We start from the raw sequence: 27,539 nt of genomic DNA, 5'->3' as shown, positions 1-27,539 counted from the left end.
AATTTCTATAACAAATAATCCACTTCTGTTTCAAAAATAGCTGGCAGTCTAGAGATGAATTTTTCTTGAAAGTCGGTGAGGGGTAAATGAGAGTAAAAAGGTTGGGAACCTCTGGTATAGCACTATAAACAGGTTCTTAGCATTATGTCATCAATGATGCAAACATTTGTAGCCTACAAACAGCTACGTTTTTTTTTGAGTGTTAATCTCTACACCACAGTGGCGTGGTAAAAAGTTGCAAAAAGTGGCGTCACAAAAAGTGGCACAGCACTGTGGCATCACCATTCACCATTTGTTATTCAAATAGAACATATGCAAACCCTACGTTTGACTTTAGCTTTGATTGTTTTCCAGTTGTTGAAAACCATTTTACAAACAACTTTGTAAGAATCTTTGTTTTTTTCTTTCAGTCCATCTAACAATCAAGATGGTGTCCTGGGATCCGACCCAAGCGGGTGCCGCCGCGAATTATCTTCGGTTAGACCCGAAAGAGATGATGACTGTGACGTCACAACCTTACGCTGGAAAAAAATCTGTAAGTCTTATCATGACTAAATTTGAAGTCTTACTGAAAATTGAATGAGGCTGTTCACCAGGCATTAAATTAAATAATATGAGATCTTGTGATAGTTTAGCTTAATTTGCACCAGTAGAACATCTCATATTATCTCAATATTGTTTCATAAGAGCATATTTGTAGTGTCCGTGATTCTACGTTTTTGAAAAATTCGTTAAAGATTTGATTTCCAACGTTCTTCCTTGTAAAAATTGAACGTAAAAGCGTTGAACTCATTTTTTTTCTGTCTTTGTACAGTAAGGCTTATTACAAAGTTACAAACCACTATCCTCATGGAGTGTATTTCTTTAGGTGTGGGTTCCGTGCAAGAAGAATGTCTATCAGAAAGGAGAAGTCATCGGCCCTTCCGAGAAGAAAGGCTGCATGTCTGTAAAAGTGGGAGCCGGTGACGTAAGTGTGACGTTAACGCGCCTCTATGCATGGCATGCCATGCCCAGGCGCCAGTGACACCGCAAGTGCATTATTTTAGCTTTGCACTTGGCTTTTTATCTTTTTCGCTGCTTACGTCAGCAATTCATATAAACGAGCACTCATAGCGTCTGTTTTAATCCTGATCTATGAGGACTGTACTTAAAACAGACTGACGCATCGTTTGCTCGGAATAACGTTTCTAAACGTTAATTCAACGTGTGGTTTTATTTGCTTAGTCTGTTTTGCTCTGTCGTGCCTCATTACTAAGTGGCAGCACGGTATGATAACTAATTGCTATTTGAAGGGTCGTTATCGTGTCATAGCTGATGCTGTTTCGCCAAAGGTTGATGAAATCAAGGTTTGAGGCTTGTAATTCCCACATTAATAACATTTCCATGGCAGTCTTCCCGTGATCTTATCTGAGTTAAAATCAGCTTGTTGTGCGTCAGCTTCCAGCACACGGCTTGTGCTTGTTGTAAAGCCAAAGCAATCTATAATAATTTTGTGTCAAACGAAATGAATCATCTGATTCTAAAATGATGAATGCACACACACTCACATTTTGCCAAATTAATAAAACTAGTTACCGGATTAAACAACTAAAAGCTTAGTTTGTTTAATGTTGTTTTTGTCTTTGTTTTTCTTTTGTAATCTTTTTGCCACATGTGCCGTCCTGGGAGGAGCATTTGTAAGAACCTGCTAATAAGTAATTTTAATACAGATCTAGAAAATAGGTAAAGAATGGATTTCATTAGCAATGATTTCTTACGCTTTTTCACCGTTTATGAATTCTTGCTCTTTCCACAGGAAATCAATGTGAAGGAGGAAAATATTCAGGAGCAAAACCCTCCAAAGTTTTCATTGATAGAAGACATGGCCAATATGACTTACCTCAATGAAGCATCTGTGCTGTGTAATCTAAGGGAGCGGTATGAGAGATTCATGATCTATGTGAGTGATAAATGAATAGGTTACTTCATTTTTTGTGAATCATTTTTCCAGAGATTCATGATCTATAGTAAAAGTTAATGTTTTAATAGCTTGACTATTTTCATGATTGAAATGTGAATTTGGCTGAGGAGGGAGTGTTAGAGTAGAATTTTTTTTAATAAAGCATGTTTATATGTTTTACTTTTTGTCACAATCAATATGCAAAGCCCTGGCGACAGCTTAACTTCTATGTTGTTAAACTTGCGATATTGTAATTGTGTGAGTTTAACTGTGTTATTTTTGGTAATCTTTTGTCTTAAGATAAACTATTGACCCAAGTACTGAGCTATCTCTCTTGCTGAACTCATGTTCAGAGAATTCGAAACTTTCAGATACTTCTCTGACTTGAATAAACGTTCCGACAGGTTTTGCACTCCCATGACCATTTTGAAAGTTTGTGTAGGCCTGGTAACATAAACTGACCTCGTCTACTGACGTCATTTGTTAATTTTAATAACATTTCCTTTGATTTCCAGACGTACTCTGGGTTGTTTTGCGTCACGGTGAACCCGTACAAGATGCTGCCTGTGTACGAGACCTATGTGGTGGCTTGCTACAAAGGCAAGCGACGTGGTGAGATGCCGCCACACATCTTCTCCATTGCTGACAACGCCTATAACGACATGTTGAGAAGTACGTTGTGTCGTGATTTTGTGTATCTGGGTTTCAATAGTACTACTGTTAATTTATGCTCATGCTCAAACATTCAGTCAGTTTCTTTCTGCAACTTGTTTTTTCCTACTTTGTCTTTCTGTGTCTTTACCTTTATGTTATAAACAAGCGACTCCCCAGTAATGCACTGTTTCTGTACAAAGTTCGGTATTCAAGCTGCTCTGGGCCGCTGTATTTTGTAATTTATTTCCAACATTAACACACTTTCATCTTCGTTTTTAAAAAAAAATTCTATGTTTATCCGACGTCTAGATAATCCAATTTATTTACCCCATTATCAAATTAACTGAACTCATCTTTTTCTCAGATCGGGAAAATCAGTCTATGCTGATCACGTGAGATCTCATTTTCTTTCTCTTGGTTTCTCCTTGTATATGCAAATTGTGAATGGAATTGTGTTAATACTTCTTAACGGATTTTTTCTGTATAGCCTATATATAAAACGTCTACTCTGCAAAGGTCTTTACTAACTGTGGATACTTCGATTACAACCAAAAACTGTGGGCCTGTCTAAATTTGAGGTTTTTTCTCCAAACACTCTCGGCAAAGATAAGATGCCACAATATGCGGAGATTCTACATTTAGAAGATTGCTCTCAGTATTCACATATCACATCCGCAGGCGTGATATAGACAAAAATGATTTCATTTGCACGTAACGTGTCTCTTTCATGAAGTAGTATCCACTACTGCCGCTTTTCTCTTTCCTTATTGATATCCGGTCTGAATTTCTATTTGCACAATGTCAATTCATCCTTGCTTTCTACTTCCCACGGTTAGGCTATTTTCTATTCCTTTGTTTGTACATTTTCTTATATATTTGTGTTACAGTTTGGAAACTTTTCAAACACCTGTTTACTCACTTATAAGTGTGTATTCATTATGCACACACTATGTTACACATGTATCCAACACATCAAGCCGGACGGCCGTTTGCTGACGTCCAACTCTTGCAATACGGGAACAAAGGATGGAAAACTGCTACATTTTGAGCTCTTTATTTTTTGATTGCAGTAAATCGATGTTGACTAACATTAAATTGCTTTTTTTTTCAAGCGGCGAGTCCGGCGCAGGTAAAACCGTCAACACGAAAAGAGTGATCCAGTATTTTGCCACAGTGGCTGCGTTGGGGGATTCTGGAAAAGTAGAAGGAGATGCTGGACCAAAATCAAAGGTACGAAACTTTTGATAGAATGCAAGGGACAACTATTTGTTTCCTGCTGGACACGAAATTTGTCATTTTATGGTCAGTTCAGATAACAAACTTAGTTTTCAAACTAGTGTTGCAGTAACTTCTCAGTATAATGTGGATGATGGAACCACAGATTGACTCCTTTTGTTAGCATTCGGCGCAGTCTTTCAAACATCGCCAACGTGGTGTGATAAAAGGATAGACTTTAGTCCCCAAAGGTTTAAATCCTGATAACTTTGCTTTTGCTTATGTCTAAAATTCTTCTGCATTCAAACAAAAAATGTAGTTCGCCTATGAGCTCTTTGCTGCTACGTTTCTGCCTTGCGGGCACCACTAGGTTTTTGCTATATAGTATTCCATTTCTTCAAATTTGTTGTATTTGCCCCCTAATCTCACTTGGTATTTTTTATCCTCCAGGGTACGCTAGAGGATCAGATCATTCAGGCGAATCCAGCCATGGAGGCTTTCGGAAATGCCAAGACTATCCGAAACGACAACTCATCTCGCTTTGTAAGTATAGAAGTGGCACTGTGGAAAACCTTATGTCAACAGTTGCATGTCGAAGCGTATTAATATTAAAGCTTGCAAAATGAAGGTATAGCATTCGCATAATTATGTTGCTTGACATACAGGGAAAGTTTATTCGAATTCATTTTGGAAACACTGGAAAATTGGCTTCAGGAGACATTGAAACCTGTAAGTCTTGTGTTATTGTTTTGTTGGTTGTAAGGCTTCAGTGGCTACAGTCAACCCATTTTCTATGTCCTAGTATCCCTGATGTAACACACTTTTGATATTTCATTGCAACAACATTTTCTTTCAACCCTGACTTAGTTTAGATCACGGATTTAGATTTTATTAAATTGATCTTTAAGAAAGGATTTTTGTTGACAATATGCCGACGATCTTTTTGTGACTCTTGTAATATTATAACAACGCGTTTATTCTTATGCTTTTATAGATTTACTTGAAAAATCTCGGGTTATCTTCCAACAAGGAGGCGAACGAGGATTTCACATTTTCTACCAAATATGTTCCGGTGTAAAGCCAGAAGTATTAGGTTGGAGATTTTTGTTTGAAATATGAGCAGATGACATCAATCAACGACGCAGCATTTAACATCATATTAAGAAATAAACTATAGGTTTTTATTTTTTGAATACATTCCTTTGTTATGGACAGCGTTAACCCACCTAGCAAACCAAATCTTCTTTACAATGATGCAAAATCTGCTGACGTTGAATCAATGTAAAAAAAACCATTAGCAGAGTGAGCATGCCTCGTCCATCCCAGTGACTTGAATATCCTACTAAAGTGTCATGGAGTCTTTGTATTGCCGTAATAGATACACTCTTGGCCTGCCACAGAAGTCCACACTACACAGCCACATGCCTAACGAAATAGATTAGCTAATCCAGCCTTGCTTTCATAAATATCTTGAATAATTGTTTTATACTGTGTGTGTATTAGAAAAAAAGAAAAAATTAAGGACTCGCAAGGTAATAATTTGAAAAAAATGCTGACAAAGGACCTGTCTTTAATTTATTTAAACTAGAGCGAATAAAGAATGCGCATAAATATTCTTGGCTGGACATTTCTGTCCAGTCACTGATTGGAAGCCCTGCTCATAACATTTGTTGTAATTCATGAAACCTAAAAGAGTTGTGAGCAACGCAGTGCAATTTAAAATGTTGTACAATGAAGAGGCAGCGTTCTAAACGATTATCCTTTCGAAACGTTACAGAGATGCTTCTGGTAACCACAGACCCATACGACTACCGCTATATTTCCCAGGGTGACGTCACAGTGGCTAGCATTGACGACAGTGAGGAGTACATTGCAACCGATGTGAGTTTTCCTTTGTAAGGATCCAAATAACAGATCTATAATGTTTCATACACCAGTATTGAGCAGTTTGCGCAGTCCCCCAGACTGCTTACATTCTCAGACAGCAAGATCCGCTATTTTTACAAATGACGTATATGTAAAAAAGGACGAATTTTGCTGTCTAGGTTTGAATAACATTTAAATGTTCACATTAATAAAACTTTTATTTCTCCACACAGAATGCTCATTTATATATTGCGTTATTTTAGCATGGTTTCATATTTGCAACTATGACACATAATTGTTTCAACTCCAGACTGCCTTTGATGTTCTGGGCTTTAATCAAGACGAGAAAAATGGGATCTACAAGATCATGGGATCCATCATGCACATGGGAAACATGAAGTTCAAGCAGAAGCCACGAGAGGAGCAAGCAGAGTCCGATGGAGCAGAAGGTGGTGATCGATTGTGATGTCATAGTCTGATGCATGATCATAGCAGGAGTCGTCGTTTCCCACATTTTTTAATTTGAATGTGTGGTTTTTGAATTACCGTTTCTATGTGGAAACCGGATTTTCGAAGCTAGGATTGGATTCATTAATCATTTAAGTTCATCGTTAGCATTTATGCGAAGATCATCATCCTTGAAGACGAGGGATAGCCATCATGTGGAAACCACATAATACACTACAGCCTACAAAAGCGCAGAAACACGACAATTATTTTTATTTTCATTTTTCCTACTGTAGCTAATTTATATTATTCTACATGGCTGCGAAGTGGGGTCTGACTGACATTCCGCAGGCTGTTAGTGCGACGCCTATGGCGAGCATGTAGTTGTGTATGCAGCGACCACATTATGGTGTACCACATCACAATTCTGTATGATCGTTTGCTTCTTCCAGCTATATGTTGCATTGAATCGCGTAGTCTACTATTGATTGTAGGTGCATCGTGTTTTACCGATTATCCTGTACGTGGTCACAATAGGTGTGAAATAAGAACCACTAGGTTACTATTATATTTTATCAAGATTCTGTGGTGTTTTATTCTCATAAACATGGACCAGCTACTCTAAAGTAGTATGCACGCTGCTTGTTAGATCACTGTTTTACCCTCTCATAATAACCAACTGTGTTGTAAAAGATTTTTATGTCACGTTTTTACTTTTTATTTGATTTTTATTACTTTTTTGCTTTTTATTTTACTTTTTATTATACTTTTTATTTACAGAAGCTGATAAGATAGCTTACCTCCTTGGTATAAACTCTGCTGAGTTTGTCAAAGCCTTGCTCCATCCTCGAGTTAAAGTCGGCAACGAGTTTGTGTCCAAAGGACAGACTGTGCAGCAAGTCTACTACGGGACTGGTGCCCTTTCGAAGGTATAAGAACGAAGCATTGCACTCAATTATACCCAATCTTTAAGTATACAACTGCAAGGCAGAAACACGTTCATTTTTCGCCTTCTGTTTAATGTTAAAGCTTTGTTTTTAGTTGACTATTTTTCGTTCCAGGCTGTTTATCACCGGTTGTTCTCGTGGCTAGTCAAGCGTATCAACGAGACCCTCAGTACCAAACTTCCAAGGAGCTTCTTCATCGGGGTCCTGGATATCGCCGGGTTTGAAATATTTGACGTAAGCCCATCACCAAGTATGAATAGGCTACCATTAAAGTAGAACATTTGGCTGCAATTAGCTACAGTTGCCAATAAAGAGAAAATATTGCCCACTGAGTAGGCTATAAGTCGCAGTTTTCTCAAAACACTGTTTGTTGACGTACGGATGTAGATAAGTCACTACTGAGGCAAAGTAATTTTAGTTTAAAGCATATAAGTTAATTAAGAGTTGTGTTAAAAAAATCAAGGAAATACGTGTACGGCGAAGTGTGCTTAAAAACATAGACATTTCCAATGACAACAAAGCGAGAACTAATTACAATGTGTAAAATAAAAGATCTTGTGGGGTCACAGCTTATAAGCCAGTTTTCAAGAAGCCGCTTATTTGCGTCATACACTGTTCATTTTGTCCGGTAAAAGAAGACAATTATAAATCTCAAGAATGTAGATCAATTACAATTATCGTCACATGGTTGTTGTGGTATTTATGACAGGCAACATGGTAGGAGCGTAACAACTAAGCTACAATTTAGTGTCAATATTGTTGCTTAATAGAACGAGATAGGCTGACTAATTTTTTCTTATTACTAGGGCAACCAAAAGTCAATAGGCCTATAGTCAAAATTTTTCTGCCTTGTTCAAAGTTTATAAAACGCCCATAAACTAAATTTTAGCCTGACAGGAAGAGAGGTTTCAAATTTAATAAGTAAAAAAAAAGTCAATTTTCATGGTTAAGTCAAAATTTTCTTTTAACGTAGTTTTTTTCTCTCTACCGTATTGATATTTTATTAAAACTACACAGATTTTGATTTTTTTTTGCAATTTATGTTGCTATTCTGACGTAATGATTCATTTGTTGCAATTTCTGAGGTAATAATCTTGTTTATCCCACTACTAACGATTGAATATTAAGTACGCAGGCTAGGCGTGGAAGGCAGGTAACGTGGTCGTGGTAACTAATCAAACTCTTCTAAAGTTCGTAGTACACTGCTTGATTACGCTTCTGAGTATACCTCAACACCTAAAGGTGAATGACAGAAGACAGGAATTTCAAGGCGATAATGTGTTACTTGATGTTGAAGTTTAATACTGCAGAACCTTCTCAGCATGGGCTGTATCCAAGGGGGGGTGAGGGAGGTGATCAGACTGATCACCCCCCACTTACTGAAGTGGTTTGGAATGACTAAGACGATTTTAGCCCACTGTCTAAAAATCACCCCCCCCCCCTGAATTCTAAAAGTGGATAGAGCTCCTGCTTCTCAGTAATTTCGGGATATTTAAAGACACTCCATATTTATCTTTTGCAGTTTTTCGAGTTACTTTCATTACGGTGTAACGATCCATTATTGCGTCAGATAAGTTTTATGGTGTCGTTGAGTCTTCCACATTTTTCTTTTATTTCATTAGAAAAAAGAATATATCCTTACATAACGGTTTGATTTCTAATGTGCTTTGTATTTCGCATTTAGGTTGCAAACGCAGAAAGTTATTGGTCAAAATTAGGTCAAAATTTGTAAATTATAAAGTCAAAATTTCAAGTTTTTAGGTCAAAAAATTGATTGCCCTATTATTACACTACTATAAAACATTACTAAGTTGAAAAAGCAATTATGAATTAAAATTTGATATTATCAAATTATTATCGTTTTTTGTTTATTTTGCAGCTGAACAGTTTTGAACAACTGTGCATAAACTTCACCAACGAGAAGTTACAGCAATTCTTCAATCATCACATGTTTGTGCTTGAGCAAGAGGAATACAAGAGAGAAGGAATCGAATGGACTTTTATTGACTTTGGCCTTGATTTGCAAGCCTGCATTGAGCTCATTGAGAAGGTAGCTGACACAGATGGCCACTTTTCATGCAATCAGTAAAATAGCGTAAACTGAAGAAATTTAACAGTTGTCACAAGAAAAGATTTGCAAGTTATGAAAACGAAGTGTAGTGTTTTTTCTATTGTGTCGTTCACATTTACTTTCAGAATGTGCACTTGCAAGCTACTTTTGCTGACCAGATTTACACTTAACATTTTTATTGTAATTTTATCCTTTATCCATCTTCCTGATGTGAGGGTTACAGTCTCTCATGAAGTCGATTTCTAATAAAATATTGAGACTGTTGACCGATCCTTTGGTACTTAGACAGTGCAGACAGACCAACATATCCAATATACTTGAAATTTGAGTAGTTTTTTGTGTTCTTATGTAACATGTTGATCTTTAGCCTCTGGGCATCATGTCCATCTTGGAGGAGGAATGCATGTTCCCGAAAGCAACCGACACAACATTTAAAGACAAGCTCTACACTAATCATCTTGGAAAATCAAATAACTTCATCAAGCCAAGACCTCAGATTAAACGAAAGTTCGAAGCCCACTTTGAACTGATTCATTATGCCGGCATCGTAAGTTATTTTTGCCTTGCGGTGGCTTTAAAAAGTTCTTGCTGAAACTGTTTTTTTTACTTAAAGTAAAGTTAAATTTAACTTTAAATTTAAATTAAATTTAAATTTAACTTTACTTAAATTAAATTTAACGAATATATCACAAATATATTTACTTAAATTTATTGACGACAGTAAACACAAAACTTGCATCTTCGTCTACTTTGCAATTAATAACAAACAACATTGCACTCTTTCCCGTTATCTTCATGACAAAAGAAAATGTTTTAGAAAAGAATAAAATAAAAGAAGATCGTATATTTGTATTTACTGAAAAGTTAAGTTTAACCATGTCCTACTTGAACCACGACCTACTGTTCAAATAGATCGTGGTTAGACCTTTTTAAGTAAAAGATCATCTAACAAGTCACATTGGCAGCCAAACTAAAGAAATCAATCACCAATTGGTCATCCAATCAGCTGGCCTCAGTATGCTTTCATAGTAACGATTTACATTGTATGAATAAATTGCTTCTCTAGGTCGGCTACAATATTACCGGGTGGCTGAACAAGAACAAGGATCCTCTCAATAATTCCGTGGTATCGATCTACAAGAAGTCGACCATGAAGGTTTTGTCGGTCATCTGGGAGAGCTATGTTTCACCAGACGAAGGTGAAGAGACTCGCTATGAGATGAACGCATTTTCTCTTTTGAGTTATAAAAAGTTTCTGTTTGAATCATATAATAGTTTACGAAAGCGATTTATGTCCTTCAATTACAAGGCAAAACATGTTCTCAAACACTATAACTTTAAAATGATGATTTATTAGTTTGTTGTCTACCAAGACACATCATTTGTACTGGCAAAGGGCTTCAATTACTGGAAAGAGCAAAATGATATCAAAGACATAATTCCAAACACAAATTTCTAAATCAACGTTTTGCCCGACCAAATGCATTAAGCTTATGCCTAAAACCTTATCAATCAAACAAGCGTTTTTTTCTACTCTATCAAAACCGATCTTTGGTGGCAGCATCAGCAAGCAACAAGAAAAGTGGAGGAGGAAAAGGAAGAAGAAGCAAAGGAGGATCTTTCCAAACCGTGTCCTCCTTGCATCGGGTGAGTATGAAGTTTGTTGCAGGTAAATTTTTTTGTGAGAACCGATAATATTTGATTATTTATATTGTCATCATAATATATAACGAACGCGTTTACTCGCTATCTCTATGTTAAAATGAACTCTTGCATCCAAGTGTCGTGAACCTTAAAACGACAATACATAATTAATAACATTCTTGAGTATGCCGACCCTTTACTTCCGAATGGTTATTAATTTTACAACTTTTAACCAGTATCCAGTATTTTTTTAAATGAACTGGGTTGTAAATGTTTATATTTTTCAAGAGCTACTCATTTGCAAATACGTACACTGCACCTTCATATTTAGATCTGCTTTGTACTATGTTGTAGAAATCGATAATTTGTATCCCAATTTTTTCGATGATATTCACTACAAATTCTGCCCCTTTATTTTTTGTTCAGGAATCACTCAACCGATTGATGACAAACTTACGCTCGACCCAACCTCACTTCGTGCGCTGCATTATCCCAAACGAGCAGAAGAAGCCAGGTTATCTTGACAGTGCTCTCACTCTACATCAGTTGAGATGCAACGGTGTCCTGGAAGGCATCCGTATTTGTAGAAAGGGCTTCCCAAGCAGGATCTTGTATGCGGAATTCAAACAGAGGTCTCATGATAAGCTTTAGTTGATTGCAAACTCGTTTAACAGTTTAATTTCATAGAAGAATGTTGTTTGATTCAGCTGCTTTATCTGAAGTTGAATTATATCAGGAACAAGTAACCGTAGAAGATTTGTAATTGTATCCATTTTATTGCAACTTACATTATAATAAGCTTAGACCATAGCGATCTTTATACACAGGCCTTGCCAACGTGCGAACTGAAGGCCTATGTAACTTTGATTTTAAACTCTAAGCTACATGTACTATACAGTCTACCTCGAATCAACGAAATACTGATCTTTGTATTTCACTAGGTACCGAATTTTGAATCCGGCTTCCATACCTGAAGGCCAATTCGTTGACAGCAAAAAAGCAACGGAGAAACTCATTGGAACTCTTGAACTGGACACAGCCCAGTACAGATTTGGCCACACTAAGGTACGTTTTAATTACTCAATCTCAATCAATGTCTTGCGCATTCGCTGGTAACAATATTTCAACAATAAACAGAAGCTGAAAACTGTCAACTTTAGTGATCGGTTCTGGGTCTAGTGTACGACACTAAAGTGTGAAGGTTTGTTAAACTACTGAAATTAATCCATGAAAAAATACTTTTGACTCAAATGATACATTTCCGTTCTCAATTAGTTTTCTGCATGTGCTGCAGATTTTCTTCAAAGCTGGAATGCTGGGCACATTGGAGGACATGCGCGATGAGAGGTTAACCATCATCTTTATGAGGATACAAGCAAGAGCAAGAGGAAAACAGATGAGGATTGAGTTTAAGAAAATGTTGGAGAGAAAGTTAGTGTTGCTATTTCGTTTTTTTGTTTGAAATAAAGGCATACATTTATGGATTTAATTCCTGACTTATGATTGTGAAAACAACATTCCGTTTCATGCTTAATTTTTTATTCTTTGGTTTAAAATCACAGCAAAGAGTTGTAAAAGAAATATTGTTTGTTTTATATAGAAGTTATTTGGGGTGTACGTGCAAAACGGTAAATTTTAGAGGCTGTTCAATGTTCATGCAATTTAGAAACGACTCTCGGTTCTTTAATACGCCTTAACAAAGCGCGGGTTGCTTGTATGGCTGACACAATTTACTTTAACATTTCACACTTCTTTATTGACATATCACGACAGTTGTAACCATAAAAACTATTTTTTGTGTGAAACCCAGAAGAAAATTCACTTGTTAACATCATTCCATTACAATTCAATCGCAAGGGTTCCTCCCTTCTTCTTTCAGACAAGCCTGTTCCTTGATCCAAGCCAACATCCGAGCTTATCTTGCCGTGCGCAATTGGGAGTGGATGCGGTTGATGTTCAAGATCAAGCCTCTTCTGAAGACGGCAGAGACTGCAAAGGAGATGGAAATTATAGAGAAAGAGATGGGAGAAATAAAAGAGTCATACGAAAGAGAAAAGAAACGAAGACAGGAGCTTGAAGATGCGCAAGTCGCCCTCATACAGGAAAAGAATGATCTTGTTCTTCAACTAAGTGGGGTGAGAGTCATAAGTTGTCAGAAATAATTTGTTTTGTCACTTTAAGAGTATTTTTTGTAAAACATATCACTTTGTAGAACAACCGTAGTTGTTTTTTAGAACGTAGTTTTGCCAAATTTGTGATATATTTGTTAATTATTCATTATGATACTTGTTGCAAGGTTTTAAGAATTTTGTTCAGGCGAAAATAATCCAAAAAAGAAACGCGTGAAGAGCATGCTAATGCTTAATATATTTGGTGCAACTGCAACGTTAAAAGTATGTAAATATCCCATTCTTCCAGGAGCAAGAGGTATTACAAGATGCCGAAGATCGATGCGATCAACTCATCAAATCCAAGGTGGAAATGGAGTCAAAGATTAAAGGTGAAATGCAATTTGAAGATCGATCGCTATTAATACCTTTGAACGATTTCTCAAAAAGAAACTGCTGGAAACGTTGTCGTGGAATTTTGAATTTAAAGTTTGTTGCAAAATTCCATGGCTTTTCTAGTAGGCTACTTCAACCTTTAAGATTCAGGCTAAAAAACAGGCTTTAAAGCAGTGGTTCCCAAAGTGGGCGCCAGCGCCCCCCTGGGGGCGTTTGCGACCATGAAGGGGGTGCTGGCTATAAAGTGGGCGATTGGGGGGCGCTGAGAGTAAATCGGGGCAGTTACAAGAAGAGGATTGCAAAGCATTTTTTGCTTCAAAGAAATACAAAAGAAGACGGTGGCTATACGAGTTCTGTGGCAGACATTGTGGCAATTATGTTGGCAATGTCGCTTCGCAGTGCCTTACAAGTTAGTTGAGGTTTAACGTAACGCATGACAATTTGAAGCACTGCGATTACGCAAATCCGATGTTACAATCCGAGAGTATTTTGATTTAGCGTTCGTCTTAATTTATCTTTGAAGACTGTCATTAAAACAGTGAATAAAATTAAAGCGCACGCTCTGAATACACGCGACGCTTATTCAAACGATTGTGCAATGAGAATGATGAAGCTTTTGAGCGCTTACTACGGTACTCCACACCGAAGTACGATGGCTTTCCAAGAGAAATTGCCTTGCACGATTTTATTCGCTGTTTGAAACTATCGTGGAATTTCTAAATAGTTGTGATCCTGGCCTTGCGAATGACGTCCTGGTTGTGAGAAATGATATCGCTTACTTGTCAGACATGTTTTCCAAATTTAATGAATTAAAATTATCCCTTCAGGGTAACGCAATAAGCTCATGTTGTATCAGCGAAATTTAGCTAGACAAGAATTTTTCCAATTCTCAAGCTTGCACCAACTTGACACCAGTGACAAAGGCATATCTGATGTTGATGTAGAGACGTACAGCAATCATCTTGAAGAAGTACACAAAGGCATGGGAGTTCGATTCCAGGATGTATTCCAGTTAGAAATCCATGACTGGATAATCGACCCATTCTGTGATATTTCCGAACATGTAATTCTTGAGGAGGAACTGATAACAATGCAAAGCGATTTTGCACTCAAACCGATGTTCAATATTTCGTATCAATCGTTCTGGCTACAGAACCAAATCAGAGAAATACCCTCACGTGCGGAATCGGGTCAAAGTTTTTATCATTGCCTTTCCCAGCTCATACTTGGTGGAGCGTGCTTTCAGTGCCGTGACAATGCTTCTGGAGAACAAAAGAAACCGTCTTGATACAGTTAGACGGGGAGACTTAAGATTGTTCCTATCCAAACTGGAACCCGATATCAAGAGGGTGATGGCATTGCATCAACCTCATCCGTCTCATTAGAGTTGGACTTCAAGTTGTGGTGAATGAAAAATAACTTTGGTTATACTTTTTTTTTATCGAAGGGGGCGTTTGATACTCTGTTCGTTGTCTAGGGGGGCGCTATTAAAAAAAAGTTTGGGAAACACTGCTTTAAAGCATCCATTAACCCATACAAAACCAGTGTTGCCACTTTCAAATATGAAATGTATTTTTTATTTAACTTTTCACCTGTTTTTAATTTACTTTAAGAGCAAGTAATTGACTTGAACATGATTTACTTTGCAATACATTTATGGATGCACGAGATTGTTGGACTGTTTTTCTTTTTCTTAAGCCTTCTGGTTTTGTGACAGATTTGGAAGAGCGATTAGAGGATGAAGAAGAAGCAAATAATGACATGCTCTCCAAGAAGAGGAAGTTAGAAGATGAGTGTTCTGAATTGAAGAAAGACATTGATGATCTTGAATTGACATTGGCTAGAGTAGAAAAGGAAAAACATGCCACTGAGAACAAGGTATGAAACCTTGTAGACAAGTGACTTTGTAAAAAGTAAAATGTAGAGATTATATGTAATTTTTTATTGATACTGTGTTGAATTGATTTCCCCTGCCTTTGAAAAGTTGCGAGGCATTGTCAAGCTATTTTTCCATTATTTCTTTACATTCTAGAGCTGATTACGTATTTACTAGTTACATTGCTAGTTAATAGGGCTTTTGCTTGCCAATCGTCATTCCTTTTTTCAGTGGTTGGTGGGAAATTAGCATTATTAGATGCCCCACTGTTGCTTTCGTAAGTCTTAAGTTTTAGTCTGTAAAGTCACATCGTTATACGAGAAATTGATAAATCTTTTCTCAGGTGAAAAATGTCATGGAAGAGTTGGCCAATACCGAGGAGATGCTAGATAAGACAAACAAAGAAAAGAAAGCTCTACAAGAAGCCCACCAGCAAACATTGGACGATCTTCAAACTGAAGAAGATAAAGTGAACAGCCTCACTAAGCAAAAGAGCAAGCTAGAGCAGCAAGTTGATGACGTAAGTTAAGCATTAAACTATTGTTAAATGTTAATTATAGGAGACTACTAGCAAACGACGGTAAGCAAAGAGAAAGTTCAAATAAGGAAATGGTTCCGAAGAAATTCAGATGAAGTATAAATTGTTTAACTATTGTCGTCAATAAAGTTTCTTATTATCAAACATATCGTTGAGTGTCTAATGCAGTGGTTCTCAACGGGGGCGGTACCGCCCCCCAGGGGGCGTTTTGATTTTGCAGGGGGGCGGTATGATTACGTCGGCTTAAGGGGGGCGTTTAGATTATTAGGATGCATTCTGATTTTACCCATCTACCGCCCAACGTAACGATTTTGTCAAAGAGCTCGTATCTTCGTGGTAGCATTTCCTACCTCATACCTGGTGGAAAAGGGATTCACGTGTGTTGTTCTGCTACATACCAAACAGCGAAACCCACTTGACAATGACATATCCATAAGAGGTGATCTTCGAATGTTTCTCACTGGCTTTACACCGAATGTGAAGAAACTGGCACTTCCTTACCAAGCCCAAGGTTCACAGTTCACACTGACTACCAGTTACTGGCCTGTAGGCCTATACTGTTTTTATGCTCGCAAATATATATTTGCTTTTCATCAAATATAGTTACTAGTCTCTAAAACCCTTACAGCTTGTTTTACCCTAACAGGGTGATCATCAGAATCATCAGAACGTCCTTATTCTAATAGAAATAGAATTCTATTTGAATAAGGACATTTTGATGATCTACGTTTTAGGGTAAAACAGGCTGTAAGGGTTTTAGAGACTGGTAACTAGCCTATATTTGATTTAATTCGTGCTGCTTGGCTTTTTGCTTGGCATTGAGCACTTTTTGTAGTATTAATAGTATTTATTGTTTTATATTCGCTTTTCGTAATCAATCGTTTTTGTTGGGGGGCGGTAAAATTTTGCCAGTTCATGAAGGGGGCGTTTGGCCAAAAAAGGTTGAGTAACACTGGTCTAATGGTTTTGTAATAACAGCAATGTCGTCGTTTTATGACAAATCTTCATGCTGATGCGTTGTTGACTGGCTTTGCTCCAGATTGCTCATCTCATTTTAAGGCAATCGTTTGATTTACTCTTCCAAGACCACTCTTGCACATTGTTTTTGGTAACAGTTTGCTAATTTTTAAAAATAAATTCTGATTAATCAGCTGGAAGCTTCTTTGGAGCACGAGAAGAAGGTGCGGATGGATTTGGAGAGGACCAAGAGGAAGCAAGAAGGAGATATCCGTTTATCTCAGGACACTATTATGGATCTCGAAAACGATCGACAGCGATTGGAAGAGAAAGTCAAGAAGAAGGATTTTGAATACAATCAGCTCTCAACTAAGCTGGAAGATGAGCAAGCTCTCATCGCTCAACTTCAACGAAAGATCAAAGAACTTCAGGTGACATATAATTTTATCTTCTAATATACAGGTTGAGGAGGAGATAAAAACAAACTTCTTTTAAATCTTCCAAATTTGAAGGGCAGATCACAATGTGGTACATTCATACACAACTATTCCATATGCTGATAGGTTCCACTTCCTGCAGGGATTTATGAGTTGTTGTTGCACGTTGACGTGGCCCAATAAAAATATTTTACTTCATGAATGTATAACTCAGGGAGGATGTTACTGCTTCAATTTTCTATATGGTCAACATCACAACAACGTATGACCAATAAAAGTATGAAGCTCATTTATGATCAGGTGTTTTAAAACTTAGTTTATTTATCATTTTTACATATGTAGGCTCGAGTTGAAGAGCTGGAGGAAGAACTGGATTCGGAGCGTGCGATGCGCGCTAAAGTTGAGAAACAAAGAACGGATATGTCTCGAGAGCTGGAGGAGTTAAGCGAAAGACTCGAGGAATCAGGAGGAGCAACAACTGCACAAGTAAGTGAAAGTGACTGAATTTCTTTGCCATGTTTTGTTAATTCTTGTGCGCTTCATATTTCATTTCATTTATAGTAATTCAGTGTTCAACTGTTCGAATGCTCGATAATGGCTAACATGTTGTACAGCCGAAAACGTTTGCAATTTTGTGTTTGTTTTTACGCATTATATTAAACGCCATGTCGTTTCATGGTAGTATTTCAGTATTGTCATAACAATAACCTCCACTTGTTCTCTCCAGATTGAGCTGAACAAGAAAAGAGAAATGGAATTCAGCAAACTTCGCAGAGAACTAGAAGAGGCCAACTTTGCTCACGAAGCCACGATATCCACCATGAGGAAGAAGAATGCGGACACCATGGGTGAACTGTCTGAGCAAGTACGCATATTGATTGAACAATACTTCGCGCGAAAGCGCTAGGGCACTGAAATAAGTGATGTCATAAAAGTGAACAGGTCAAGTCTTTGGTTCCATTTGATGTGCATTTGTTAGAAATCATTTGGGTTTCTAAATGCATTTGAGTGACGAAGAACTGCTCTACTCGCCTGTACTCGTTGGAATATGATTCATGGCTAAATCCCATTTGCTTCTGTTTGTATGAAAAGCAACATAATAAAATGTGCATTTGTGTGTGTAACATGTGTAACTGTGGTAGTCGGACGCTCCAAAATATTTTCATCGCCTTGATAAAAAATGGCGATTGTGGCGTTCATTGCCCTTCAAAAAGAAAATGAAGTTGGCTCAGTTTTGTTACATTATAATGTTCAGTAAGATAGAAGCAGGACTTTTCTGGTGATTCACTTGGTTTGCTGAAGTCAGGCAAACCTTACGCAATGGTTAGCTTACACTGCCATGTAAAGTACAAGTATTGCATAGACAACTGGCATTTGACTGTCTTCCGTATAGGTGGATAATCTTCAGCGGGTTAAGCAAAAGTTGGAAAAAGAAAAAAGTGAAATGAAGATGGAGATCGATGACCTTGCCAGCAACGTGGAAGTCGTGACCAAACATAAAGTAAGTAGAACTATGTACAATTGTACAATGTACATTATATTATTATAACATCTTATGTTAATGTCTTTACACTATTGTTGATAACAGGTAGCGATAGTGTGGGTGGCATAGGCACGAATGTTTCACTAATGTCACACCATCGCAACACAGTGTTAGGTGACATCACCTAGAAATTGTAACTAATGTGAAATAAAACTTACGTTAACTTTCTATGTTGTGCTGTGTTTAGTTGAGTTTTGAGAAACTGAGCCGCAATCTCGAAGATCAACTTTCTGAAGCCAAGAGCAAAAACGATCAAATGCAGCGAGACTTGAATGAAATAAACACGAAGTTTGCCAGGGTATCCAGTGAGAAGGTTTGTCCGTGGATAAATTCGAATTTCTTGTTTCAATTCAACTTAGTCATGATATCTTCAATTAGCATTTTGATCATGACCGATCACTTGCGACTTCCTTGAAGAATTGTCATTATACTTTTGTTTTCTTTGTGAGTCTGGTATTTCATTTCATTTGGTCTATTTGGGTTAAATATTTCACTTTGTGTTGTTTTAACCAATGCATAATTTTCTTATTTTTGAATTACTGACATAACTTACGTCAGTTGTACTTTTAAATAAGTTTTATTCTTCTTTCAATCAACAGGGAGAAATGGGTAGGTTCCTAGAGGAGAAGGAGTCGCTGATGAACCAGTACACTAGGACTAGGAACTCACTGCAGCAGCAATTGGAAGAACTGAAAAGACAATTAGAAGAAGAAACTAAGGTTCAATTTTCACCTTTCAATTAGCAATTGACTTTAACAAAAGCTAAATGTTTTGCAAAAAATCGTTTTAGAGGTAATCGCAATTATTGTAATCATCACTCTACAAACTTCAAAGACAGCCGACTTTCACAAAAAGCATCTTTACTTTTAAATTTATTGGAAGTCTGGTGATGTAAAAATGAAGCGTATTTTACTTTTAAGCTTATTCAAAGTCTGGTGATGTAAGAACGACATCAAGTATGATATGCATACGTAGGCAAAGAGTGCGCTTGCTCACGCGGTACAAGGCTCCCGTCACGACAACGACTTGCTGAGGGAGCAGTATGAAGAAGAACAGGAAGCTAAGGCCGAGCTCCAGCGCGCGCTGTCGAAAGCCAACGCTGAAGTGGCGCAGTGGAGGACTAAATATGAGACGGATGCTATACAAAGAACTGAGGAACTTGAGGAAGCCAAGTATGACAATAATCGATGATAAGTTTATTCTATTTACAAATAAATTGGTTAGTCTAATTATAACTTTAAAACGACGTTCGATTTGCGTTTCTTCTCTCGTTTTTTAGAAAGATTTAGACTCTTTTTGTTAAATTTTACTACCAACCAACCGCAAACCGACGAAAGATTGAGTGCGCAAAAAGTAGTGATTGTGTAATTGTTTGTTTTTTGTGGATACACATTATGTTTTTTTCCAATATCAGGAAGAAACTAGCATCCCGTTTGCAAGAGGCAGAGGAGGCTGTGGAAGCAGCACAAGCTAAAGCCTCCAGTTTGGAGAAAACCAAGATGAGATTGCAAGGAGAACTTGAAGATGTTGGAATCGAGCTTGAAAGATCAAATGGAGCTGCAGCTGTCTTAGATAAAAAGCAAAGAAACTTTGATAAGGTTCTTCATTTACTTGAAAAGAATTTAACGTCTCTAAACTTGTATGAATTTTTTTCTTTCACAAATGTTTAATCTCTTATCAAACTGTTGTTTATTTTGTTTCTTTACAAAGATGATAACAATAATATCGGTAATTAACAGCAATAATAGTACTATATCTCTATTGTAAGACCTTTCTGGAGCACTCATATAGCAAATTACAAGTCTATTTAAGAAATTAGCCTCAGTATTTAGCAAAGATAGCAAAACTAGAGGTTTTTAGGGGAGTTTTTTTTAAATTAGGCTACTTTAGGCTAATAGTTGATTTTAGAATTCCATTAAAGTTGGGACTGAACAAGCAAAAAGATGTTTGAACCTCATTTCCTCCTAAAGGATAGCTTAAAATGATAAAATGAAAGTCTATAATGCACAAAGTCTATAATGCACAATGTCTATAATGCACATTGCACAAGGTCTAACATGTGCCTTCTAGTACCGGTTGCTTGTTTCAACTGGCTTCTCATGCAGATCTTAGCTGAGTACAAAGAAAAGCAAGAGGAGACGCAAGTCGATTTGGAACTCTCACAGAAGGAATCGAGATCTCTTTCTACCGAGCTGTTTAAGATGAAGAACGCTTACGAAGAAGCACTGGAGGCTCTGGAAACGATCAAAAGAGAAAACAGAAACTTACAAGGTAACTGATGTTTTATGCCCTGTATAGTGTATAAGTTATTTTTGGTAGGCGTGTTAATGATACTGCAATGTTGGTAATAATGTTTTATTTTGTAAACATTATTACGTGGTGCAAGGGATGCTCGTCACTAAGACGTTGTATAGTTTATGTTTTTATCTATTCCGCTGAAAAATTACGCTCAAAGTTTTTGACGTGTAGCGTTCAGTTCAGTAGGCCGTAGCCGTATGGAGGACCGTAGGCATTTCTCTTGAGCAGCTTTTTCGTCCAATCGAGTCCACTTCTCCAATCGAAAACATTGCCCATCTAGTTTGTTCTTCTTCCAGATTCATCTTTTCCACAAACCTTTCCTTTAATAGTAGCTAAAATCAAACTATCTCCCCTTCTTTTCCAATGATCATATTTATGGAGCTTCCTCTCTATGACGTTCGCCAGCATACTTTCACGGTCCCGGATTCCAATTTTGTTATTCTCCCATTCATGCGTGCGTATGTCAGTCCAACTCACCCTCAGCACTCGTCTCTATAACCACATTTTATTGGCATTGATCGTATTCTTCTCTGATTTTCTTAATATCCACGTTTCGTATCCGAAGAGAGCAACACTCCACACTAAAACCTTTGCTAGCTATAATTCGAGATTGGTGGTAATGTCTATTGATTTCCAAATATCGCTGAGGCTATTTCTGATGCTCTGTGCTTGTTCTAGCCTTGTTTTGATGTCCAGTGTACTTCATCCATCTGGTGTGATATACGATTCCAAGTACCGCGATAAAATGTCTTTCATTGTATATCTCACGAGATGCAGTTGTGATTTATGAATTTTTGTTATGTTTTTATTTTTTTCAGAGGAGATTTCTGACATCACGGACCAGCTTGGAGAAGGCGGGAAAAGTATTCATGAACTCGAAAAGGCGAAACGTAGTTTGGAACACGAGCGTGTGGAATTACAAGTACGTGGCTACAATCATAATTTGAAGATGTTTACTTCTGAAGTGCGTCATCTCCTACTATGCTGACAACCAAGTCATTAAGTGGTCTTTAGGTTCAGAAAACTGTTGTTACAATCACTTTCTTTCTTATTTCAGTGCTCTTTATTTTCTAAAAACGAGAAACTGCTTTGAACTTGGTCACCATTGTAAAGGTATTGTGGTTTTTAACAGTAAATGTTGTTCCAGGCAGCATTGGAAGAGGCTGAAGGTGCGGTTGAAAATGAAGAAAGCAAAGTTCTTCGTCTTCAAATTGAAGTTGCCCAAACTAAGCAAGATTTTGAAAGAAGACTGCACGAAAAAGACGAAGAAATTGATAACACTAGGTGATCACTCTGGCCTATAGTTTGCTGAAGAAAAGTAGGCTATTAAACACGTTAATCTTTGATGATGACCTTTTTATTGCCTACTTACTGTTAGTAGCGAAATTTAGTTTTAAGTTGAGCTCCATCCGGAAATTTTAATTTTGTAACCGGAAGTTTTCTTGGCTCCGGCAATTATCACAAGTGCTACGATTGTTCCGGAACGCTGGAGTGCGGTCTGGTGGCCCTGAAGATGCATGTGATTAGTATCAAGGTCTTCCAACGTCGGCCAAAAGCGTTGTAACTTGCACAACAGGGTGTTATCGAATTCACAATTTTTGAGATGCTATGTTTGACAATGCCGACATTTCACTCGAGTTATTCTTGTTCAGGCGTGCATGCCAAAGATCGATAGAGTCCATGCAGGCCACCCTGGATGCAGAAGGGAAGGGGCGGTCTGAAGCAGTCCGCATCAAGAAGAAGATGGAGAGTGATCTCAACGACCTGGAGATGCAGCTCTCGCATTCCAACAGGCAGGCACAAGACGCTATAAGACAACTGAAGGACAGTCATGCCACTAACAAGGTTCGTTCCTTTGTTTATTCATTCGAATACGCTTTATATTTAATTCCCTTTAAGAAGACAAATTTGTATTGGCACCAGTAACATAAGCTGACCGCTGAAGTAACACAAAGTGTTTCAAAAAAGCCCGACACATTACAACCCGGTTGTCTTCACAGCTGGTCTTCTTTAGTCTACAGATGTCGAATCAGTGTAACATGACCTGTTTCGTGAGCTGAGTGACAGCTGGTCATAAGGTGCACATTTGTTTACTTTTACATCTTAATGTTAAGGATCTGCAAATCCATCTGGATGAAGCATCGAGAAGAAGCGAGGACCTTGAAGAGCAGCAATCAGTTGTAGAAAGAAGAGCAAATTTGTTACAGGCAAGTGATCATCTTCTTGAAGGACAATACTTGTAAATATTTCCATCATAAAGGATAAAACTGAATAAAGTTGATAATAGAATTAAGAAAATGACCAGACGTGGTAAAATTGTTGAAGGAGGAAGTGTCCAGATGAAAAGATTGATCAACATTGGTCTAATTACTGACTAGTTTTTTCAATTTTATTTTTGGGTTTATTTGTGTTGCTAAATTTACTTACAGTTATTTTCACTTTCTCCTCTATTTTGCAGTCCGAATTGGAAGAGATGAGATCTGCTTTAGAGCAGACTGAAAGAGGACGGAAGATGGCGGAAGGAGAACTGATGGAGGTGAGCGAGAGATCGAACCTCCTGCATAGTCAGAACACTGCTCTGATAAACCAGAAGAGAAAGCTTGAAGGAGAGCTCCAGAACATGCAAGGAGAGATTGAAGATGCCATCCAAGAGCAGAGAAACGCTGAAGAGAAGGCAAAGAAGGCGATTGTGGACGTAAGTCATTGATGTTGTTGATATAATAAATGTATTGCCACATTAAATGTAGTGTGGATGCAAATGGTGAAAAACGACCTCACTGCTATGGTGAGTGCTTAGCGTGTTTATACACACAGTGGAACGTGGAAGGCATGCCGCCATTTATATCGTGCTATAAAAGATGCATGTTAAACTTTTGCATTAAATGTGCGATTTGGAAAAAGTTTTTAAAGGACAGTGATCAGACTTATATTCGATTTCTCACACGCCACCGCGGGAAATATTTTTGTTTTAAAAACGTGTGGAGTTTTATATTTTTCTTTTGTGCTTTTGTTTTAAATGAAAATTTGGTAAATTTTTCACAAAAATCCTTTGTTGAAATTCCTTTATTAAACTGAAAAATAACCATCTTTTTTACAAGTATTATGTTAGTAAATCAATTTTAATGCAATGCAGATAGTATTGTTTAAATTTTTCATTTTTTTAACGATATTGTCAAACTGATTTTTAAATGTATGTATTGAACAAACTATGCACCACTTTCGTTGCTGGGCAAACTATTAGAAGAACATAAAGAAAGTAGGTTGGTAAGGTTTTGTAACAAGATCATTCTTCCAGGCTGCCATGATGGCTGAGGAACTCAAGAAGGAGCAAGATCAATCGTCGCACTTGGAAAGGATGAAGAAGAACATGGAGCAAACTGTTAAAGATCTTCAGATGAGGCTGGATGAAGCAGAACAGGTGGCGCTTAAGGGCGGGAGAAAGCAGGTTCAAAAACTTGAGGCCCGGGTAAGTGATGCTGCAAAGATTGAACGGCCTTTTTGCTTTGAATACCTTTTATTACTGCATCTTTGGTAAATTGTGAGCAGTAAGGCATATAGCTGAGTAATGCTTTATATTCACGTGGTATGGATTCCTTGAACAATCATTTCTATGCAATTTTTAAAGTGAAAAAGGGGAGGATATGACTTAATACTCAAATGTAATAATTTATGTAACGCAATATTTGGACGTAGACACTATTAGATGCAAGCCACATTTTGTTAGTAAACTACGCATACGTGACTCAATTATTTCTTATTTGAATAATTGAAGAGGCGATTGTTACACCATAGTGGTTTCCTAGTCAGGCCACTCAACGGAAATATCAGCTGAAAATGAGATTGGTTAATGTCGTCAAATTTATGTTTTGTTTAGGTGAGAGAACTTGAAAATGAAATAGACGCTGAACAAAGACGAAATGTTGACGTCACGAAACAGCTGCGCAAAGGCGAAAGACGCATCAAGGAAGTGTCTTACCAAGCGGATGAAGACAAGAAGAATCTTGTTCGAATGCAAGATCTGGTTGAAAAGCTTCAGATTAAAGTGAAAACGTACAAGAGACAATGCGAAGAGACGGTGAGAGATGAGATACAGTGCACAAGTATTTTCAGAACAGTTCCAAATTTAGATAATATTGACAATATTGTATTGAAGTTTTTGACAAACATTATGGCGTAATGTCAAACAGGAGCAAGTAATTGTAGTAAAGCTTTGGTGAAAAAAGCTTTTTAAATTGTCCAATCTATCGTGCAAGTAATATATTGTTTATAAAATAAACAATGCAAAAAATAATTTCATTGGGTAGTAAAAGGTATCTCGCTTTTGTAGGAGGAGCAAGCCAATTTGAATCTTTCAAAATATCGAAAGCTCCAACATGAGCTGGATGATGCCGAGGAACGTGCGGAAATTGCGGAATCACAACTTAACAAACTACGCGCTAAGGCTCGGGACGGAACAACCTTTTCCCATTATGGGAAAGGAGGAGATATCTAGATATTGTAAAAAAGTAGGAATTTATGTCACATCTTTCCTCTTATGCTAATGTTTGTGTTGTTTTTTTGTGTGTTCCTTTTTGTGTGTTTCTTTTTTACGTGTGTTTCCATTGGACTAAGCCCACTTTTTTTTTACAAATAAACAGTTTTCTCACAAACTGTTTCAAAATTACTTTTAACTTTATTTTACAGAAGCAAAGAAACTCAAAGTGACAGCACATTGACACATAGAATCAAGCCACGAAGTTGCAGCCTGTGCCCTTATAGAATCACGTATCGCTATGTACAATACACAGATATGCATTTGCAACAGTATCGTTGCCATGTAGTGATGTCACAAAGCTTTCACTATTTTAGCTCAGAAGAAAATCATTTCTGAACAGTTGCTTGGTGTTTCCATTTGAAGTGCATAGTTACGATTGCACATACGATAACTACAAGCTGCTTACAACAACGATTACGATTACAACAACGTTTCGTATTCTGCGTTTTTGTCTTGATGAAATCTTGATTCTGTTTTAGATACAACCCAACTCGTACAAAATGAGCCTTGTATAAAGAATTTAATGAGCTGCCGTTGGTACTTTGAATCCTACATCTTTGCCTTTCAATTGATGTTAGCAAAGAAGCAGCGTTAACTAATTTTTGTGTGTGATTACATTGTACAACCACAAGGCCTGAATAAGATGTACCTTCATCATTCTTAGTCTGCACAACGTTACCCACACATTTTACTATAGCTGTAACGCTGTAAAAAATATGCACGGTACGCTAAATAATACCCACTTTCACAAATACTATTGTATCCTGCAATGCTTGCGTGCTTTTTGCTGCAGTTTTTGCCGTCGAACGGGTTGAGTGCGGACCAAGTTTTGTTTTGTATAGATGTTAATCCTATTTGTTTTCACTCTGAAGATTTTGTAATTGCACGATATTTTATCGATAATTTGGTATTAGTTGAAATGTAAATAGATGAGTGCCATTACGCACAAACGTTGAAGCGTATGTGTTCAGCATAAGCTATTACTTATTGTAAAAAATCAGGTTTATTTGAGCAACTGTTGATCCCGATTAGGCCTATTAGATAAAGGGTTTCTAAGGGTGTCTCAAATAAGCAAGCCAGCAAAAAAACTATCACACATCTGGATTGTGAAATTGAGTTTGTATTTGTACTGATTTGGTTGAGGCACTGTAGCCTTGGCTTGGATGCAAATGGAAACTGATCAGTAAATGGCCATTCACAATGGCTACCACCAGACTAAAGGCCAAACACTAATTTCAAATGATAATCTCTTCGGCCATGTATGTACAAGATAATAAACGTAACTTCATCTGCGTGCATGTAGGGTATACCAGCATTGCGCTTTTGGGTTATGCATCGTTTATATAGACAAGAAGTTTTCTCTTTGATGTGCAAAGAGCGTTTAAATCAAACTAGTATAGAGTAGAGAGTCATATAACGTGGTGAGAGCGTTTTTATGTAAATTGTGTTTCTAGCACAAAATTTGTGTGACTTGTATTATTTGCAACTTCGCTGTGCATGAAAAGTTATGGTTACGCACTATGTATTTAACATACGACAATACATCAACAAATGCGTCAAAGCAGAGTAAAATGAGGTATCTAAGCTCTGGAAGCTATAGGATAGGCATAAAAAACGTTTTTTTGCATCACTTAACCTTCGGTGGGATGGCGCAACGGATAAGGCGTTGGCTTTCCAATTATGCAAACCTGGTTCGACTCCGGGCTTCAGCAGGTAGTTGAAAACACCGCTCACCTCTACCCAGGGTGTAATAAATTGGGTGGGCGTAGTTGCTGCAGGAAAGGCGGCCGAGAAAAGGGAACTGGCCACCCTACTCTCCTTAGTGCCTAAGGCTTAGTATAATGAGAATCTTATCTTCTCATACGCGACACTTGAATCAAGTATGGGACCCCTTTTACCTTCGACCGTATCCGATCGCGACCCAGCCACGCAGGTTAAAGCCTGCTATAGTCTGTGTCCAGTCGGCTGAACACACGCCGGTCTGCGTTACAAGACGGCGTTCTAAAGTTGACCGCATAACAAAGCATCAAAATTGCTCAGTCCACTGAGTGCCTGACCTTTACCAGCTT

General features: G+C 37.6%; 1 protein-coding gene across 1 annotated transcript; it reads left to right on the top strand.

Annotated features, from left to right (window-relative positions):
• The first annotated feature begins 515 nt into the window (after positions 1-515).
• On the top strand, positions 516-27,020 carry LOC145786403 (myosin-6-like). The gene is made up of 42 exons (XM_082598049.1): positions 516-535; positions 869-967; positions 1,796-1,939; positions 2,455-2,611; positions 2,958-2,985; positions 3,706-3,823; positions 4,259-4,351; positions 4,474-4,537; positions 4,803-4,901; positions 5,586-5,689; positions 5,985-6,123; positions 6,902-7,050; positions 7,183-7,302; positions 8,948-9,118; positions 9,507-9,686; positions 10,206-10,338; positions 10,701-10,786; positions 11,210-11,415; positions 11,725-11,848; positions 12,078-12,214; positions 12,663-12,918; positions 13,202-13,283; positions 15,005-15,165; positions 15,507-15,683; positions 16,853-17,089; positions 17,438-17,581; positions 17,823-17,960; positions 18,489-18,596; positions 18,826-18,951; positions 19,238-19,357; positions 19,614-19,810; positions 20,053-20,236; positions 20,744-20,909; positions 21,755-21,858; positions 22,084-22,220; positions 22,589-22,781; positions 23,051-23,143; positions 23,395-23,631; positions 24,232-24,402; positions 24,811-25,011; positions 25,264-25,441; positions 25,620-27,020. The coding sequence occupies exons 2-41, from the start codon at positions 941-943 to the stop codon at positions 25,426-25,428; spliced, it is 5,676 nt and encodes a 1,891-aa protein (XP_082454175.1). The 5' UTR covers positions 516-535; positions 869-940; the 3' UTR covers positions 25,429-25,441; positions 25,620-27,020.
• The last annotated feature ends 519 nt before the right edge of the window (positions 27,021-27,539 follow it).

Source organism: Aplidium turbinatum, chromosome 17 (genome assembly GCF_918807975.1).
Source record: "Aplidium turbinatum chromosome 17, kaAplTurb1.1, whole genome shotgun sequence".
Classification (NCBI taxonomy): domain Eukaryota; kingdom Metazoa; phylum Chordata; class Ascidiacea; order Aplousobranchia; family Polyclinidae; genus Aplidium; species Aplidium turbinatum.
The sequence above is the reverse complement of the archived record's forward strand: the minus strand, read 5'-3'. Positions and strand labels throughout refer to the sequence as shown.